This window comes from Malaclemys terrapin, chromosome 2 (assembly GCF_027887155.1).
Source record: "Malaclemys terrapin pileata isolate rMalTer1 chromosome 2, rMalTer1.hap1, whole genome shotgun sequence".
In the NCBI taxonomy this organism is placed as follows: Eukaryota; Metazoa; Chordata; order Testudines; family Emydidae; genus Malaclemys; species Malaclemys terrapin.
Window position 1 is genome coordinate 31,504,489 of NC_071506.1, and position 18,698 is coordinate 31,523,186.

Genomic DNA, 18,698 nt, shown 5'->3' on the forward strand with positions numbered 1-18,698 from the left:
TTAAGATCATCCAGCTCTTCTTGTATGATATTCTGGTTCTCCTCCATATTGGCAATACAGGCGAGTCTCATCTTAGGCGGGGGGTTCCGTTCTGCGGTTAGCGCGTAAAGTGAAAACCGCGTATAGTCAAAATTACATTGAGTTGAATGGGGGGTGGAATCACCCGCACTACAGGTACAGTATTAAAATTGTTATTTTTCTCTGTTTTTTTGTTTTTTGCCGACCGCGTAAAGCTGAAATCGCGTTAAATGTTAAATGCGCGTAAGGTGCGACAGACCTGTACCTCACAACTTTGTGTCAGCCACAGATTTTATTAGCACAGTCCCATTTTTTTGTGCCAAGGTCATTCATAAAAATGTTAAATAAGACTGGTCCCAAGACTGATCCTTGAGGAACTCCACTAGTAACTTTCCTCCAGCTTGACAGTTCATCTTTCAGCATGATCCATTGTAGTCTCCCCTTTAACCAGTTCCCATATCCACCTTAAATTTTCATATTAATCTCCATCTTCTCCAATTTAACTAATCATTTCCCATGTGGAACTGTATCAAATATTTTACTGAAATCCAGGTAGATTAGATTTGTAGCATTTCCTTTGTCTAAAAAGCTAGTTATCTTCTCAGAGAAAGATAGCGAGTTGGTCTGGCACAAGCTACCTTTTGTAAAACCATGTTGTGATTTATCCCAATTACCGCTTACCTCTATATCCTTAACTACTTTCTCTTTCAAAATTTGCAAACAAGGGGAGTTACTTATGGATTGAAGGCAATGTTTGGCCTAGAGTAACTAAATTCCATAGTCTGTTTAGTCTGTCTTTTTAATAGTGAGACAAGGTGGGTGAGGTAATACCTTTTATTGGACCAACCTGTGTTGGTGAAAGAGACAAGCTTTAACTCCACCCTCAGTGTCTTATAAAGTAGAAGGCAGATTCATTCGCTGGAATTCCCAAAGAAGGCTTTAGGAGAGCCTCATTTTCCTTCTCTCTCTCACCAATAGAAGTTGGTCTGATAAAAGATATTACCTCATCCACCATGGCTCTCTAATATCCTGGGATCAACAGGGGTACAACTACACTGCAAACAGTTTTTAATAGCTAGTCAGTTGGGGGCGGGGGGACAACATCCTTTTTAATTTTTCATTTTCTGAATAGCTCATCTTTTTAATCAGCATTTTAATGCTGATGTTTTTTCTTCTCAATCTTTGTATTCATCTTTGTTTAAGACTCTTAACTTATTGACTTACGGGAAACAATGCAGAAATAGTTGGTTAGCTGAGGCGTTTTAGCCTTAAGGAAGTAGATGTGTTTTAATAATCAGTTGTAGTAACGGGCTGTTTGCGCTAGAGGAGCTGTTTTATTTCAAATGCAAAGTACTCTTCTTGGCTTTTATTTTCACCTGCAATATCTCCTTGTTAATAAGTATACATAGTACTACTAGTCATCTAGGAGTTAGATGACAACCAGTGGTTATAACAGGTGCATCTTTGTTACTCATTTAGAAAATTCTGGCCAAGATTTTCAAAAACAGAGTATAGAGCCTAAGTTTAGGCCTTTGTTTTTGAAAATCTTGGCCTCTATGTTCGCTGTGTTTACACTGTAAATTTACTGTGCCTGCAGCAGAAAGTTCTCTATTATCATATCCTGTTCACATTACTCACATGCATAGTCCACTTTAGACTATTTTGCCGATTGGTCCAGTTATTGGTTGATACAGTACTTGAAGTGAGTTCAGGAATAGTGCTTGAGCGAGTAAAGCAAACAAGATTTAGCCATGCATATATACTTATTTAAATCAATTTGAATAAGCTATGCTTATTACTAGCTGCAAATAACTGAGTCTGAGGATCTGTACACGTTTATAGAAGAGACATCTTCATTCACTGTATGCAGTTAACATGCTATACCTTCAGTCATGGCTGAAATAATTTCTCACTAGGACAGTGAGGTAGCTTGTGTATTAGGAAAGCTATCCAGAATGGAGCATTGTTAAACTACATGCTTAACTGTATATTTCTGAGGAGAAAAAAAGAGAAAATTGGATCATTTTAATGGGTCAACAATGCAGAAACCAAATGTAAGGTTATTATAATTAGCTTCCTTATATGTTACAATCCCCCTATCTTTATATCTATTTTCATCAGAAGGAATGTTTTGTTAGCATATTCCCCTGACTCGTAGTTTATATTTTCTTTTATTGATATTTATTGCATCAGATAAATGTGTTTTAAATTGCCCCCACATTTGATATCAAAAGCATTTTCACAGTCCTTCTTTATTCCATTTGCTTGAACTGTATGATCTGAAGCTGTGCGAGTTTGTTTGTGTGACTCATTGCTGTAGATGCTCTACCTGGCATAGCTGTGTGGGACCCTTGAGCTTCATTTTCTAAATTCATAGGGCCAAATTCTGCTTTCATATACACACTTGTGGCTCTTATTCAAGGGCAGCATTTGGTCCTTTGTGTCCATTTTTCAGTGCTCTTTACTTGGAGAGTCTCCTGCTAGGGCATAGGAATGATTTGGGAATTTAGTTAGCTTACTGGTTAGTGTTTATATTTTTATGGAGAGAGGTTTTAAATGTGGAGGTTAAAAAAGCTTATATGTACGGAAGTGCAGACTCCTGCCTGCTTCTCTCTCTTTCTCTCTCTCTCCACTGTTGCCTCATACAAAATGACTGCCCTTGTACCACTACACCGTACAACAGCTTGGGAAGCCAAGACATTTGACCTTCTGAATGTCCCTGTCACCTGCTCTACATATCAGTCAGCACTGTGAGCTCTAAAAGCCTGAGCTAGAGCCTACTGAAGTCAGTGGAAAGGTTCCTATTGACTTCAGTGCATTTTGGATTACGCCCTAAGAAACGAGCACCTAGCATCTTCCCCCTTCTGGAGTCCAGGTTTGTCCCCTCTGTGTATGACTTACCGGGAATTCAATGTTAAGAAGCGCTGTGTGTGTATCTTTCATTAAAAATACTTAATCCAAGATATTTTGTTTTAAAGTGGTTTTAATACAAATTTGTATTGCGTTAAATGGTGTCATGTGTATCAACAAGCATTGCAAAGTTTAAACAGAATAAGAGAACCTTGTCCTTAATCAGAAGCCCAAAATACTGCTGAATAAAAAGAACATGTTCCATTGTAGGAGATTCTGTGGTATTTTAATAACAAAATCTGTATGTCATATCTTGATCCTGATAAATTACACTCCCACTGACATCAATAGGAGTTCCACATATATAGAGACAGCAGAATATTAGGATTGAGAGATGTCAGGCAAATCTTGGACCGTAACTTTGCCTTCATCCTCTACCACCACAACTCTCCCCGCCAAAACATTGGGTAGGAGTATGCAGTGATTCATAGCCACCAACTGGGATTTGGGTGACCCTAAAGCCAGTATGTAAAATATGAATACAAAAGGGGGTCAGGGCTCTGAGCTGGGGATACAGGCTCTGGGGTGGGGCTGGGGATGAGAGGTTTGGGGTGCAAGAGGGGCTCTGGGTTTGGGGGGGCTCAACGCTGGGGTAGGGGATTGGGGCACCGGGCCCAGGGTGGTGTCGGAGCAAGTAGGCAGTAGCCTGCCTTAGCTAGGCAGCACTGCCGATGGGACTTTTAACGCCCGGTTGGCGGTGCTGACCAGAGCGACCCAGTGTCTGACATGCCGTGACCCAGTACTGGGTCACGACCTGAACTTTGAAAAACGCTGCTTTAGGGGAAGGCAATTCCTCTCTCCTCCTCCATACAAAATTGTACCATATAGCCAGTTGAGCATGGCTGTACATAGGATGTGCATATATGTGAGAGAGAATTTCTTCCTGATTTCCAGTGATCAGTTTATACCCTGAAGCTTTAAAGTCTGATTAACCATATATAGGTAAGATAGAAGACCTTCTAATGTTATCAGTAGTCATAGTAATACTACAACTGAGGTTGTACTTTATGCTTACACTTTTTTTAAGATTTGAATTTTAGCCAGTCCATGCAAATGTCACAACACTCTGAATAGTTTTCTTGCTGATCCTATTTGTCTGTAGGTTTTACATGACACTACTCCTGTAGTGACGTTTGAAAATTGGCAGGTGCATCATCAGATCTTAGGAGTAGTGATTAAAGGCAGTTTTGCAACAATAAAATCCAGTTGACATTCAAGGTGAAGATTAATTTACAAGATGGTCTTACAAGGGCGCTTCCAAAAGAATAAAATATAGATACAGCGAAGAAAACAATGAAAGCTATTCAATATATTTCAACATATGTGCTCTGGTGTGCTTTGAGCAGGGGGTTGGACTAGATGACCTCTTGAGGTCCCTTCCAACTCTGATATTCTATGATTCTATTCTATGATTTGATATTTTCTGTACTTGTAAAATAAAAGTAAATGATTCCTAAGCAGGAGGTCAACAGTGATACCATCTAAAGAGGGTTCTTCAAGCCCTCTCTCTGTGATAGTTTCCTAATACTCATATGTCTTCAAGAGAACTACCATATGAAGTGTTCCACCTGGGCCTGAGTTTTCTTACTCAGGCAAAATTCCCATTGAGTTATGAAACTGAGTCCTTAGCTGACCATAATGCAAACTACATTAATATTTTCTCTGCAGTAGTTAATGGTAAATTCCATTTTGGATTTATATGCTTCAGTTATTTAATTAACAGCTTTAGGAACGGGCTCCTTGCCTTCCTGTCCTGTTTCTAGGTAGTTCAAATATTTCACAACCTCTCTCTTTCCCAAAATGGCCAACAGCATTTAAAGGAAGACCTTAAATGGTCTACATGACATTTTTAAAGATTGTTTTGAAAGAAACTCTGTATTGGCAGTAAATGCTTTTAAGGACTTATCCTTTTATAAACCTGAGTATATGTGTGGGATGAAAGTTGGCTACACTAGTGTGACATGCTGCCAAGCTTCACTCTTTCTAGTGGAGTAAACATGCTATTGAGATTTGTTTAGTGCTCTGCTTTGTAGGAAATTTAGCTGAAATATTGTTTTTAAAGCTAATTTTTTTTAGATTTCCGTAGTAGTCATGAGAGAGGGATGAAGAACAGTGATGGGTGATCTTGTTTGGAATGTGCAAATGTGCACCCCTTCCAGTGTTTTTCCTTCCTCTTCCATTTTTTTAATGAGCTGGTCAGCTGCAAACTGATTAGCAGAGGTACATTCTCAACTCACAGCTGAGGTTATCTTGCCCCGTGTGATAGACAGTACTGCTGCATGTGCAGCTGCTACTTTTGGCGATACTGAACATTTTGATCCTGTAGAAGACACTGCATTGAAAGGTACATCTGATACAGCTAAGGAAAAAATGTCTCTTTGGCAGCATGAACTAGATCCAGAAAATGTTTACAGGTTCACTTTTTCCATACTAATGATTAAATTACAAGTTCACATAGAAGCCTTAGGTGTATAGCTTGTTAAAACAACAAACAGTAACAGGAAAGAGGAGTACAATAAAACCATTCATTTTCTGCAGATGAAGTTAAAACTCTGACTCAGTTGTTGAAGTGTCTAAAGGTCAGAAATGATATGACTAGAGAAGACTTATTGTTATTAGTGCCAAGTTCACTTTGTTCCCTTGATAAGTGTCATATCACAATGCAAGCTGTGGCGCTTAATCAAATTAATTATAATGGGACGTGAAAGCAGTACATTATCAGTGGCCATATTAACTGTCCGCTGATCAAAACGTGCATTTTCTATGTATTTTCTTTTGCTAATCGGCTTTCTTATCTCCTACATTTGTTGTTGGTTTTGCACATTTGTTGCTTTTGTTTTTAATGCTTTAATTCAGAGTTGTGGGTAGGAGTCTTTTGTTTGTTTTAAACTAAAACACCTTCACAGGATTTCATCAGCTCCTGAGATACTTTAAAGTAGAGTTTCTCCCTGGTATTTAAAATACTTTGTGCCTAAACTGTATTCTAAATATAGTGTTAAGGTTTAGTAACTTTTGGAATGCTTCGGAAGAGAGGGTGTTTCTAGAAATAGCGAAATTTGTTGCTTAAACAGAATTCAATAATTCACTCAGCAGAACCAATCCATGTCCAGTAGATAAACTGTGCATACTCTTTCCGTATTTATGTGGTAAAAAACGGTGAGTCCTGCTGACTAATTCACAGAAGAAAATTAGTATTGATCTTGAGAAAATTGCCTTCTATTTTCCTCTACATATTGAATTTGATCATGAGATTTATATGAATTAGTAAAATAAAGAACAAGATAATATAATGTAAGGAAGAACCTTGTGTTAGCAGGGCATTGGACTGAAAGGTTTAATAGATCTTTTAACTGTCTCATTATCTTATGAGGAACTGAGACTAATTGGGGGGTAGGAAAAAGGTACCCGCAAAATTGACAAAAGGAGACAAAAAAATTCAGTATGGAACTTAATTTATCTGCAGCAATCAAAGGTATTAGCTAATGAAGTTTGCAATATGGTCAGTCTCTCAGGCCTGGTCTACACTAGGAGGTTATGTCGAATTTAGCAGCGTTAAATTGAATTAACCCTGCACCCGTCCACACAACGAAGCTATTTAGTTCGACATAGAGGTCTCTTAAATTCGATTTCTGTACTCCTCCACAACGAGGGGCGTAGCGCTAAATTCGACATGGCCATGTCGAATTAGGGTAGGTGTGGATGGAAATCGATGCTAATAGCTCCAGGAGCTATCCCACAGTGCACCACTCTGTTGACGCCCTGGACAGCAGTCTGAGCTTGGATGCTCTGACCAGCCACACAGGAAAAGCCCCGGGAAAATTTGAATTCCTTTTCCTCTCTGGGCAGTTTGAACCTCATTTCCTGTTTGGACATCGTGGCGAGCTCAGCAGCACTGGCAACGATGCAGAGTTCTCCAGCAGAGGTGACCATGCAATCTCAGAATAGAAAGAGGGCCCCAGCATGGATTGATCGGGAAGTCTTGGATCTGATTGATGTGTGGGGCGATGAGTCCGTGCTTTCGGAGCTGCGATCGAAAAGACGGAATGCAAAGATCTACGAGAAGATCTCAAAAGCCATGACAGAGAGAGGGTACTGCTGGGATGCAACACAGTGCCGCGTGAAAATCAAGGAGCTGAGACGAGCGTACCAGAAGACCAAAGAGTCAAACGGACGTTCTGGATCCCAGCCCCAGACATGCCGTTTCTACGAGGCACTGCATTCCATTCTAGGTGCGGCCGCCACCACTACCCCACCACTGACCGTGGACTTTGAGGATTGGATATTGTCGACGGCCGCTTCCTCGGAGATGTTAGCGGACGGGGAAGATGAGGAAGGTGAGGAGGAGGACGAGGCAGTCGACAGCGCTTACAACGCTGATTTCCCAGACAGCCAGGATCTCTTTATCACCCTCACAGAGATCCCCTACCAGCCGTCACCAGGCGTTAACCCAGACCCTGAATCAGGGGAAGGATCAGTCGGTAAGTGTTTTAAACATGTAAACATTTATTTTGAGCAGAACAGGAATATTAACAATGGGTTTTTCATGATTTGTTTGCCCTAGGCGCTTAATGTTTTAGTCTTTGGCAGTGCAACTACTGCAAAAGAATCTAACAATGTCCGGTTTATCATGATTAGTTTGCCCTAGGCGCTCTACTTTTTAGTCCTTGGCAGTGCAGCTACTAGAAAAGAAGGTCTATATGTCCGGGGATAGAGCTGAAATCCTCATGGGACATCTCCACGAAGCTCTCCTGCAGGTAATTGGAAAGCCTTTGCATGAGGTTCCTGGGGAGAGCGGCCTTATTGTGTCCTCCGTGGTAGGAAACTTTTCCTCGCCAGGCTATCATCAAGTACTCTGGGATCATTGCCTTGCAGAGCATGGTGGCATACGGCCCTGGTTTTTGCTGGCTGTCACACAGCATGCGTTCTTTCTCGGTGTCAGAAATTCTCAGCAGAGTGATGTTGTTCATGGTGACCTGCTTAGAATTAGGGGAATGTTACTATTGGGACTGCTTGCCTGTTCCTTTACAGAACTGTCACGGGCGGTTTACAGCCACGCAGTGGAGACGGGAGAGGGGCAGCATACAGGGATCTTTCCCGGGGACAGCCGTGAGAGGGTGGGACAGGGGCAGAGTTCATGCTTGCCGGATTGCCGGCAGCAGGACCTGGCTAACGATAGGAGCATTGCTTTGAACGTGAAAGGAAGGCACTGCTATAATTTAAGTTTTAAGCAGCCAAAAGTCTACGGCTTACCATGTCAGCCTGCTACCCGAATTCTGCTGTCCTGCCCCGCTTGTCTGATCTCCAGTGCAAGACCCCAGGTACTGAATGCAAAGGCTGAAAATTCGACCTTGTCCTGAGTGCGCATGTGATAGGTGCTGTGCATGGTCTTGTTCACAGAGAAAGACTATGTTCATTGTTCACAAAAAATTATTTTTGTGAGGAATTCACTCCCTTTTTCCCATCCCACAGCTGCGACTGTCTCCCGACCTACCCTGGCATCCCCCTCGCAGAGGCTGGCGCAGATTAGGCGGAGAAAGAAAAGGACACGGGACGACATGTTCTCAGAACTTATGGGCTGCTCCCAAGCCGATGCGGCCCAGCAGACCCAGTGGAGGGAGAACATGTCGCAATACCAGCGATCACACAGCGAACGGGAGGAGAGGTGGCGGCAGGAAGACCAGCAGGCGACTCAAACGCTGCTTGGACTAATGAAGGAGCAAACGGACACGCTCCGGCACCTTGTGGATGTTCTGCAGGACCGGAGGCAGGAGGACAGAGCCCCGCTGCATTCTATCTCTAACTGCCCTCCCCCGCCACAAACTCCCATACCCTCCTCACCCAAAGTCCCAAGAAGGAGGGGCGGCAGGGGCCGTGAAAACTGTCACTCCACCCCTGCAGACTGCTCAAGTACCAGAAGGCTCTCATTCCCAAAGATTTGATAAGTCCTTTCCTTCCCGCCTCACCCAAGCCCCCGTCCCAGTTTCATCCCCTAACTGTGTAGTTGCTAATAAAAGATACGTTTCTGTTAATTACTGTTTCCATCATGTTCTTTTAGGGGAGAGTGTGTTTGAAGGGGGGAAGGGGGTTGGTTATTGGAGAGGACAGTCACCTTTACCAGGGTACAGACACGGGGCAGGTTCAGCAGAAGGTCACACACACATTGCAGTCACTAGGCACACTGGTCAGTCTGGGAGGTGGTTTTCATGTTCTGGGGCGGGGGGGTCATGTGACGTTGTGGCGGGGGAGGGCGGATAGAGATCTTATGCAGCGGTCCTTATCCTGGATCACAGAGCCAAGCAGCAGGGGATCTGTAACCGTCCTCCCCCGCCACAAAGTCAAATAGCCCCCACACACAGAGTCCCGAAAAGGAGGGATGGCAGGCTCCGTTGAAACAACCAGTCCACCACTGCGGACCACTCTAGGAGCAGGAGCCTGTCATTTCTTGAGTTTAGAAGTGTTCTTTCCATCACTATGCACGCTCCCCACCACAGTCTGCGTCCCAGTTTCAACACTTTACTGCGAAATCCGTAATAAAGAAAATGGTGTTCATTAACGAAGTTCCATTTCTTTTATTTTTAAATGTGTGTTGGAAGGGGGGGATGGGGTGAACGGGGTATGTAGCTGGAGAGGATAGTCAACAGTAAGTGGGTAAAGAAACGGGGGCAGATTCAGCTTCTGTTTAAACAAACTTAATAGTCACAGGTTACCCTGCTCACTGAGGAACCTAGCTTTCAAAGCCTCCCAGATGCACAGCGCGTCCCGCTGGACTCTTCTAATCGCACGGCTGTCTGGCTGGGTGTAATCAGTGGCCAGGCTATTCGCCTCAACCTCCCACCCCGCCATAAAGGTCTCCCCCTTGCTCTCACAGAGATTGTGGCGCACACAGCAAGCTGCAATAACAATGGGGATATTGGTTTCGCTGAGATCAGAGCGAGTCAGTAAACTTCTCCATCTCCCCTTGAGACATCCAAAAGCACACTCCACCACCATTCTGCACTTGCTCAGACGGTAGTTGAAGAGTTCATTTTCAGTGTCCAGGGCGCCTGTATAGGGCTTCATGAGCCAGGGCATTAGCGGGTAGGCTGGGTCCCCGAGGATCACTATAGGCATCTCCACATCCCCAACAGTTATTTTCTGGTCCGGGAAGTAAATACCTTCCTGCAGCAGTCTAAACAGACCAGAGTTCCTGAAAACACAAGCGTCATGAACCTTGCCCGGCCATCATACGTTGATGTTTGTAAAACGTCCCCTATGGTCCACCAGTGCTTGCAGCACCATTGAAAAGTAGCCCTTTCGGTTAATGTACTGGCTGGCTTGGTGGTCCGGTCCCAGGATAGGGATGTGAGTTCCATCTATAGCCCCACCGCAGTTTGGGAATCCCATCGCGGCGAAGCCATCTATGATGACCTGGATGTTTCCAAGGGTTACTACCTTTGACAGCAGTAGCTCAACGATTGCGTTGGCTACTTGTATCACAGCAACCCCCACGGTAGATTTGCCGACGCCAAAGTGATTCGCGACTGACCGGTAGCTGTCTGGTGTTGCAAGCTTCCAGAGGGCTATGGCCACTCTCTTCTGGACAGTCAGGGCTGCTCGCATCCGGGTATCCTTGCGCTTCAGGGCAGGGGACAGCAACTCACAAAGTTCCAGGAAAGTTCTCTTCCGCATATGAAAGTTTCGCAGCCACTGTATTCATCCCAGACCTGCAGCACTATGTCCGTGCTTGTTTCCCGGGCCCAGAATCGCCGTTCCACAGCATCAACATGACCCAGTGCCACCATGATGTCCACGGCGCGGGGTCCCGTGCTTTGTGAGAGGTCTGTGCCACTCTCAGACTTCATGTCCTCACCGCGCTGCCGTAGCCTCCTCGCCCAATTTCTCAGCATCTGCCTCTGGAAAAGGTGGATGATAGGGTGCGAGGTGTTGACAACGGCCATAACTGCAGTGATGGTCGCAGCGGGCTCCAGGCTCGCAGTGCTGTGGCGTCCGCGCTGTCACTCACCAGAAAAGTGCGCGAACTGATTGCGCGCACGGTTGGATGACGACAGTTACCCAAAACCACCCTCGACACATTTTTTTTCCCAACAGGCATTGAGCGCTCGACCCAGAATTCCAATGGGCAGCGGCAACTGCGGGCAACTGTGGGATAGCTGCCAATGTCGACGCTTGACCCGTTAGTGTGGACTCACAAAGTCGAATTACTGTCCTTAGTGTGGATACACACGTTTGACTTTGTAATATCGATTCCACATATTCGATTTAAGTATAATCGAACTACTCTCGTAGTGTAGACATACCCTTAGTTAACTTGGAATAGACTGTTTGCAAACACTCTTCACCTGTGGGCCTTGCAGGTAATTCACAAAGTAGGTATGGTTGTCCTCCTGACTCAGCAACATTGCAAGAAGCAGGCAAAGCCCCCCAGAACTAACTCGGATTGGCCACTGTTACTTTTGGGCTAGATTGTTATATGTCTTACTCAGCTGCGCAGGGAGTATGTTCCCTGTTTGGCAATGTAAAGGGCTGGTTGTTCCAGCCAGACTGAGAAGAGCAAAAACAGCTTGTCTGAGACTCACTCTTGCAAGCAAGTGGGTGGAAAGGGTTAGAGAGTGCATTCATTGGCCAGGGTGACTGACCAGGCACATAAGGGGAATAAGATGCTTCACAAAAAAGATGTAATAACTTTACTCCCCTCCCAAAACAAAGTGGGAGCAAGAGAGGAATTAGGATTAATAACCATTCTCTGGTCTGATTCTAGGTTAGCTCTGTGCTGCCCCTTACTCTCAGTCAGACTGCAACATTATACATTCTAGCCCTTTCTTTACACCCCTCTTCTCTGGGTAGACATGTTTTTCAGCCTGGTCCCCATGCAGAGCTTATTGCAGATGCAGACCTGAATTATAGACATGACAATGAGCAAACTGCAGTGTAACAGTGGTTACAGAAATGTGATTGTGTACTTAGTTAAGGTATAGGTACATCTGGGTGTGTCACATTATAGAGTATGGAGGGGAGTTTTATTCATGAAGACAATACAAGATGAATACACAGTGCAAATGAATAGTGAAAGACACTGGGTTTATCTTACCCTTGGAAAGAACAAATAAGTGACTCAGTTCTCTGGGACATGGGATATTTATGACCTTAAAGTGACATCATGGTTCGGTTTTTTTTTTAATATAATATATATTATAATTTAAACAAATAAGTCACTTATTGTGGGCATCACAAAAGAGGTGAGTATTCAGGAGGCATTCAAATAACAGTAGAAAGGATTTTTTTCTTAAATATGTTGACTTTCTGGATACCTTTTTACGATGACTTGTATTTCAGTGCCAGTAGTTTTATTGTATTGGTACAACTTTGAATAAACCACCATTTCTGAATCTCCAAGACATGAAAGCTAATGCTTATGCACACTAATGCTGGTTTACCCAGAAGTACTGTTCATATCGTGCAGCAGTTTTAGTGCCAGGTATCATACAGCCACTTTCTGAAAATGAAAAATGAGGGGGTGGGATAGCTCAGTGGTTTGAGCATTGGCCTGCTAAAACCAGGGTTGTGAGCTCAATCCTTGAGGGGACAATTTAGGGATCTGGGGAAAAAATCTGTCAGGGATAGTGCTTGGTCCTGCTGTGAAGGTAGGGGACTGGACTCAATGACCTTTCAAGGTCCTTTCCAGTTCTATGAGATAGGTATATCTCTATATAATAACAAAAGTTGCTTTAAAAGAAAAATATTTCATGTTGAGGCATGTTTATTGTTTTCAGTAAAATGATAATTACATTTCTGAATTTCATGCATATAGATTGTACATTGCAACAATCTAATGAATGAATATTCTGGATCAGTTTGCTTATATTGTAGCTATTTATAGGATAATAAAATACTAGAGTTGCTCAGTAAAAAAAACAGAAAAATACCAAAGCAAAACAAATACTTCAGTTGTAATTATCCATCACAGAGACAAAAATGCCCAACCAAAATCTTTAAGCAACCCTAGATGCATTGTACAATGTAGTAAATAATTAAAATTAACAATATACATTATATTATCTGCAGTGATGTTTTGCTGTAGACAAGTGTACGTCAAAGACCCAAATAAATGAGTCCAAAATATTTGGTATGTGCATTGAATTGCATTCTAGCAAAGCGTGTTAAGGCCTTAGTCTAATAAAGCACTAATATATATTGTATAGTCAGTAGGACATATTGTCATCAAAACGGGTATGTGTTGATAGTGCACTCTCAGTTTGGCCAGCTGTAATCACACAGCTTATGCCTTTGGACTTGAAGGCCCTTCCGTAGTAATGGTACGAAGGATCTGTGGGGAAAAAGCTGCCCCATTCTTACTCTTGGCCCATAGTTACATACATACATATGGGAGGTGCACAGTCAGAAATTGGCTATATATGTCACACGCACACAAATCAATTCTTATTTTAACACATTTCTTAATTTGTGTACTTCATGTTATAATATTCCATTACCATGCTGAGTAAGAGGAGGTTAATCTTGGCTCCAGGTTTTCAAAAGTTGTCTCTGATTTTGTACCTTCACAGAATTATGGAAACAAATATTTACAGTGGCATTTTATAACACTTAGGTATCCAAGAACCATCTTGCACCCACAAAATGGTGTGTTCAATTGTTGGGTGCAGAAACGCAGGAACAAAATGGGCCTTATCTTTGTGCACAGGTTGTGTGTTTTAGAGGACTCTGTTTCTGATTTGTGTGTAATATAGTCCAAAAGTTTTCTGCCATCTTCATTTTACTTATTAGTTAACAAATCTTGTGTTCATTTTTTGTGTTTTCAGATGACACTGGCTGCCCTAGTAGCCAATCAGTATCTCCCGTTAAGACTCCTTCTGATGCTGGAAACAGTCCAATCAGTTTTTGTACTGGCAGTGATGGAGACTATACCAAAAAGAAATGTAATGCTGGAACGGTGGGGGAAGGAAACACACAGTCTGTGCGATATAAGAAGGAAACAAAGGCAAACCCTGTAAAACCAGGTAAGTGCATTTTAGATCATTTCATTTTATTAATTTCTCTTCAATGTATACAATATATTTTAAGAGTTCTCATCAGGCAGCACAGAGGATTTTGTTTATGTAGCTGGTGAACCAAAAAACAACTGGGCCCTTTATATATGATAAACTGCAAGATTTGAACAGCAGTAAGTAGTGGATCTTTTTAGTGACAACATAATAATTTGAGACCTTGATATAATTTGTTTAAGACCAGATGTGATGTGAAATGTGCTGAAATGCAAATTTTTCTGTGTAGAAGAATTTGCACATATTTTTGTTTGTCTTCCTATGTGACATCCCTATAAATCATTCTGGGACGGGGATAGAAGGAGCTTTGCTTAACTTCTTTAAACACATGTTTTTTTTCCGTATCAAGCCTCTTTAAGCCAGATTTTTAAAGGTATTTCAGCATCTAAAGATGCAGATAGAAACCTAGGGGGATTTTCAAAAGTGCCTACGTGCCTAACTCCCATTGTTTTCAAAAATTCAGCTAGGCACCTATCTGTATGTTTAGGTGCCTAAATACCTTTAAATATCTTTCCCTTTGCTCATAAGTGCACCCTCAAATGTGTGCATCTGGGTGGGTGTGATTTTAATGAGAGCTCTTTGTGTGAATCCAAGAGGGTAATTTGGCTACTACTGTTTTCAGACACTAACTTTAACTTAATAAAATGTGAAATAATAGATTTAATAAATGTAAACATCATTGGACCACATGGTCCTTGGTGTGAGGATTATGTGAGATCCCAAGTAAGGGAAATTGGGGAATGGAGAATGTTATGCAACACTACTGTTTACCTCCTTTTTAAATGGCTTTTGTGTGTTTGCCTTTTCAAAGGGCTTGTTTTCTTCATTTTTTCCAATGTGGAGTTGAGAGTTAAACATAAATGTTAGTATGAGTTTTTTACCGAACGGTGAAATGTTTTAGCAGTAGTATTACACTCTAATAAGTGAAGTTGATGATTCAGTAGACAAGGTCTGTTCCTTTTGAGCTCTGAATCAATGACCTAACATGGTTTTAGAGGGCACTCTGTTACCAAGGTGTTATCTCTCAAATGAGGGGTAAAATTAAGTCTCTGATCACTTACGTTCATTAAAGATTTCTAAGGACCCAACTGACCCTGCACCATTAAAATCAATGGGAGCTTTCCCATTTACTACAGTGGACTTAAAATCAAGCCCTAGGTTCTTACTGCGGGATGGACTAGCTCAGGTGCACTCCCAGATTCCAGTTTGGGAAGGTATCTTCTATTTTAAATTCCACCTACAGTTCCAACTAGATACTGTAATTCACTTTCTTTCTGTCTTAGACTGTTGGGTTGAGGTGCTGTTAAGCAACTACAATGTTATACCCTGAAGGCAGCTGCAGCTCTTTTTGAGAACAAAGTGATTATGTATAATAGAATCATTTTGTGCCATAAGTGAATTGGGCAAGTCATTCAAAGCTTATGTCATATCATTACAATCTTGTTAAGCCACACTTTTAATGTGTTTTTCTTTAAACTCATTAAAACCATTTTGGAAATTGTTTTAATAAGTTTAAAGAAAAAAAAAAACCCTAGCAAGAGGCCTTCGTGCCTTGAATTAAAGTTTACCTGCCTCATAAGAAAAGCAAAATTATAACTGATTTTAGAGATCTCTAGAACAGCGCTATCACATCGTAATGTCATGCTTTTACAGTCCAGTATCTAGAAGTCTACCAGAGCTGAAGACAAAATGCCTGTTACTATTGGAAAAGGAAATTCGTGTCTTTCTAACATTCTGAGGTTTTTATATCAACCCAGGTGGCTCATGAGATATGGGCCTTTAACCTTACGCTCAGCCAGGAGTAAATATCATCAGAACTGTGGCATCACAGGCCTGTGTAATATTTGTTTGTGGGGGAGAGAAAGAAACATTTCTATGGCACATGTTTGTGTGTTGTTTTTTGTTTTGTTTAAACAAGTGCCCTAGTGTGGAGGGTTGTTTGGAGTGGAGTGAGTAGAGCACATGAGTTGATCAAAGCTGCAAGATAAATACAGTCTGTTGAATGAAAGTTATATGGATATGAATATAGCCAAAAGTAATATTTGTAGAGCACTTTGGAAATCTTTTTGGATAAAGACCCCTGTACATATAAGATTATTAAGTTACTTGACACATTAACTAATTGTGTTGTTTCAAATTATTACATGTGCATTACAGTATGACATGAAGTTAATAGTCTCTTACTTACAACTGGAAGCAGACTCCATTTGAGATAAGTCTCTGCAGACTGGCTTGCTTTGGATATTTAAATAAACTACTTTTTAAAATTGTGATAGTCCTTGAGCAACAAGAACACTTATATCTTTGAGATCCCCACCCATTCATTCTGGAGAAACATTATTTTGTCCTCATTACGATTGCCTCCTTCATGCAGGCAGATTGCCTATTTTGTGGCTGTCAGGGCCAGTACATAGGTGAGTCCACAATACCGTGTTCCTCTAGTAAGGTTGTAACTCTTGTCCTGAGAGCTCAAGCACATCAGCTCTTGTGACGTGCCAGATCTCCACTGTGAGAGAGGCAGTAGCTGAGGTGGTACTTGATTCTTGGTTTCCTATGCCACAGAAAGTAATTTCAAGCTCCTTTCACCAACCACACCACACCTTTATTGGTGAAATGAGATTGAAATCTCTTCCTAACTGGCAGGAGAAAATATTCTTGAAATGGAGAGAGATAGCTGAGCTCTATTCCCTTCCCTCTGGCTGTGGGGATTGAGGCAATGTTTGTTTAGCTCTACTTTCCCTGTCTCTCTCTTGGTCTGAGGTAGGTCCATTTCCTACACCCTGTCTGTGCAAGAGTTTCTGGTGATTCTCTCGCACAGGGAGATATGGCCCCATCCCAAGAAATTTATAATTTAATTAAACACAATATACAGGAGTGAGTGTAATGAAGAAACAATAAGAGGGAAGTGGGAGGAAGTACGAGGGTAACAGGAATAAGTCCATGTGATTATGTACATAATCTACTTATATGTACAACTTGATGGTTCCCACCCATTTGAAAAGATATTTTTAATTAAATATATAAATAACATCATTCCTCTCTCCCAACAATTCACACTGGTTTTATGAAGATAATATCTGTATAGGATTTACACAGAAGAGTAGCAGAACAGTAGTTGTTTAGGGGGAGCTACAAATAAACCACCCCTAACACCACCTTAATTTACAGATATGCTGTGCTGAGCTAATCTTATATAATTATATATGTGTATCATACTGCCGCCTTATTGGGCATTTGTCCGTTGTTTTTGTCATTTTTACCGAGGGAATCCTTTCTTCCAGAAGTAACACTCAAGCAAATATTTAGATAATTCCAGAAATCTCAGTGTGGGATAGTCGTTAGATTGTGCTCTTGGGACTTCTCTAAGCCTGTTCCCATGCTGTTGTCCAACAATTTTTTTGTTGCTCTGACATTATCAGTTTCTCTCTACTTCCTACATTTGAAAAAGTCAAATGCAACATGGGATCAGTTCCTGGAGCATAAGACACTGGCATATTGTAGTAAACCATCTGTGGCTCTTGTCTAATAAAAATGTAAGTTTTAAGAATCCATTCATAATTTATGTTGTCTGCCTAGTGAACCACTCTTAATCCCCCAGTGCATTGTTGCTGCCTTGTGATAAAACTGTGACTGAAAGTTTTGTATACTTAGAAATGTTACTTATTCATATCAGTTTATAATATATTGATTGTGCACTATATCTGATTCCAACAAGTGTTATTACAGAAGAATTTCCAAACCAGTTTGAAAAAGGAAACCAATACCCCTCATTCAAAAGAAATTGCACAACACACAGATGAATGCGTGTGTTAGAATTTAAAATTTGCACTGAGTCTCTCCAGAAGGATGAGGAGAAACTGGCAATAAGTACTATGGCATTAATCCACATTAGCCAGCCTGGCAAAGAGTCGTGACACTTTTCATCTCAGGATTCATGAATCCTGTTTGGGTGTCACTGATTTTCTCAGTAATAAAAAACAGTAGAAAATGTGTTGCAGAGAAGAGTTCTGACAGGAGAATGTCCTACAAGACACCAGATAAGTCCCATCTCTAAATCCTGCAAGTCACATGAAAATCTTATTAAGAACTTTGGCAGGTTTTTTGTTCTTTTGAGTTCTGTGTCTTCTCACTTATCCAATTTCAATGGGAACATTCCTATGAAAAATTGTTTACTGGTGTAAATAAGGCATTTGCAGTCAGGCCCTAAGTTTGTAATTCATGATAAATTTATAGACATGCTAAAAAAAGAGGAATCAGGGATTTACTGAATTAAATATAGCTGAATTAAAATATAGCTGAATTAAAAATGCCTTTTTAGCAACATATAGTATTTACCTGATAAAGTTGCACAAAGCTACATTCAATTTTAAGTATCTAAATATTCATAATTTAGACTGGCACATAGATCTAGTGGGAGTGCTCTGCATTTCTGCTCAGAAAATCCAGGACCTACGGTCTTGCTTTCAAAGTGTCATGGGCATCTTGAGTCCAGCGTAGGAGGGAGATTCCTTTTGGACCTAATCACTTACTACTGGAAATAGCTAAAATAATCTTTGTTGAGCAATATGAGGCACAGGTGCCCGCTTCTGTCCCCAAAGATCAACTGTGCTTCCTCCACAGCAATTCTCGGTAGTTATTTCTTCAGCTAGGGAAGGAAGTTTCTTCCCTTCATTGGGTAGAAAGTTGTAACTATAGTTGTGTCAATAGATC

General features: G+C 41.5%; 2 protein-coding genes across 3 annotated transcripts in view; both read left to right on the top strand.

Annotated features, from left to right (window-relative positions):
• Positions 1-18,698, top strand: part of SYBU (syntabulin) — a 61,090-nt gene that overhangs the window by 10,037 nt on the left and 32,355 nt on the right. For both annotated transcript variants that reach the window (XM_054020245.1, XM_054020246.1), the window contains exon 3: positions 13,746-13,943. In XM_054020245.1, the coding sequence (XP_053876220.1) occupies positions 13,746-13,943 (198 nt within the window). The remainder of the gene's footprint in view (positions 1-13,745; positions 13,944-18,698) is intronic.
• Positions 1,477-8,957, top strand: LOC128832688 (uncharacterized). Its single transcript, XM_054020248.1, has 3 exons — positions 1,477-2,893; positions 6,775-7,406; positions 8,398-8,957. The coding sequence occupies exons 2-3, from the start codon at positions 6,830-6,832 to the stop codon at positions 8,865-8,867; spliced, it is 1,047 nt and encodes a 348-aa protein (XP_053876223.1). The 5' UTR covers positions 1,477-2,893; positions 6,775-6,829; the 3' UTR covers positions 8,868-8,957.

What these genes read in the sequence shown, in the direction of transcription:
- LOC128832688 (XM_054020248.1), top strand. Translation starts at nt 6,830, where the DNA reads ATGCAGAGTTCTCCAGCAGAGGTGACCATGCAATCTCAGAATAGAAAG. An exon ending in ATCAGGGGAAGGATCAGTCG is followed by an intron (nt 7,407 to 8,397) that starts GTAAGTGTTTTA and finishes CCCATCCCACAG; the next exon opens with CTGCGACTGTCTCCCGACCT.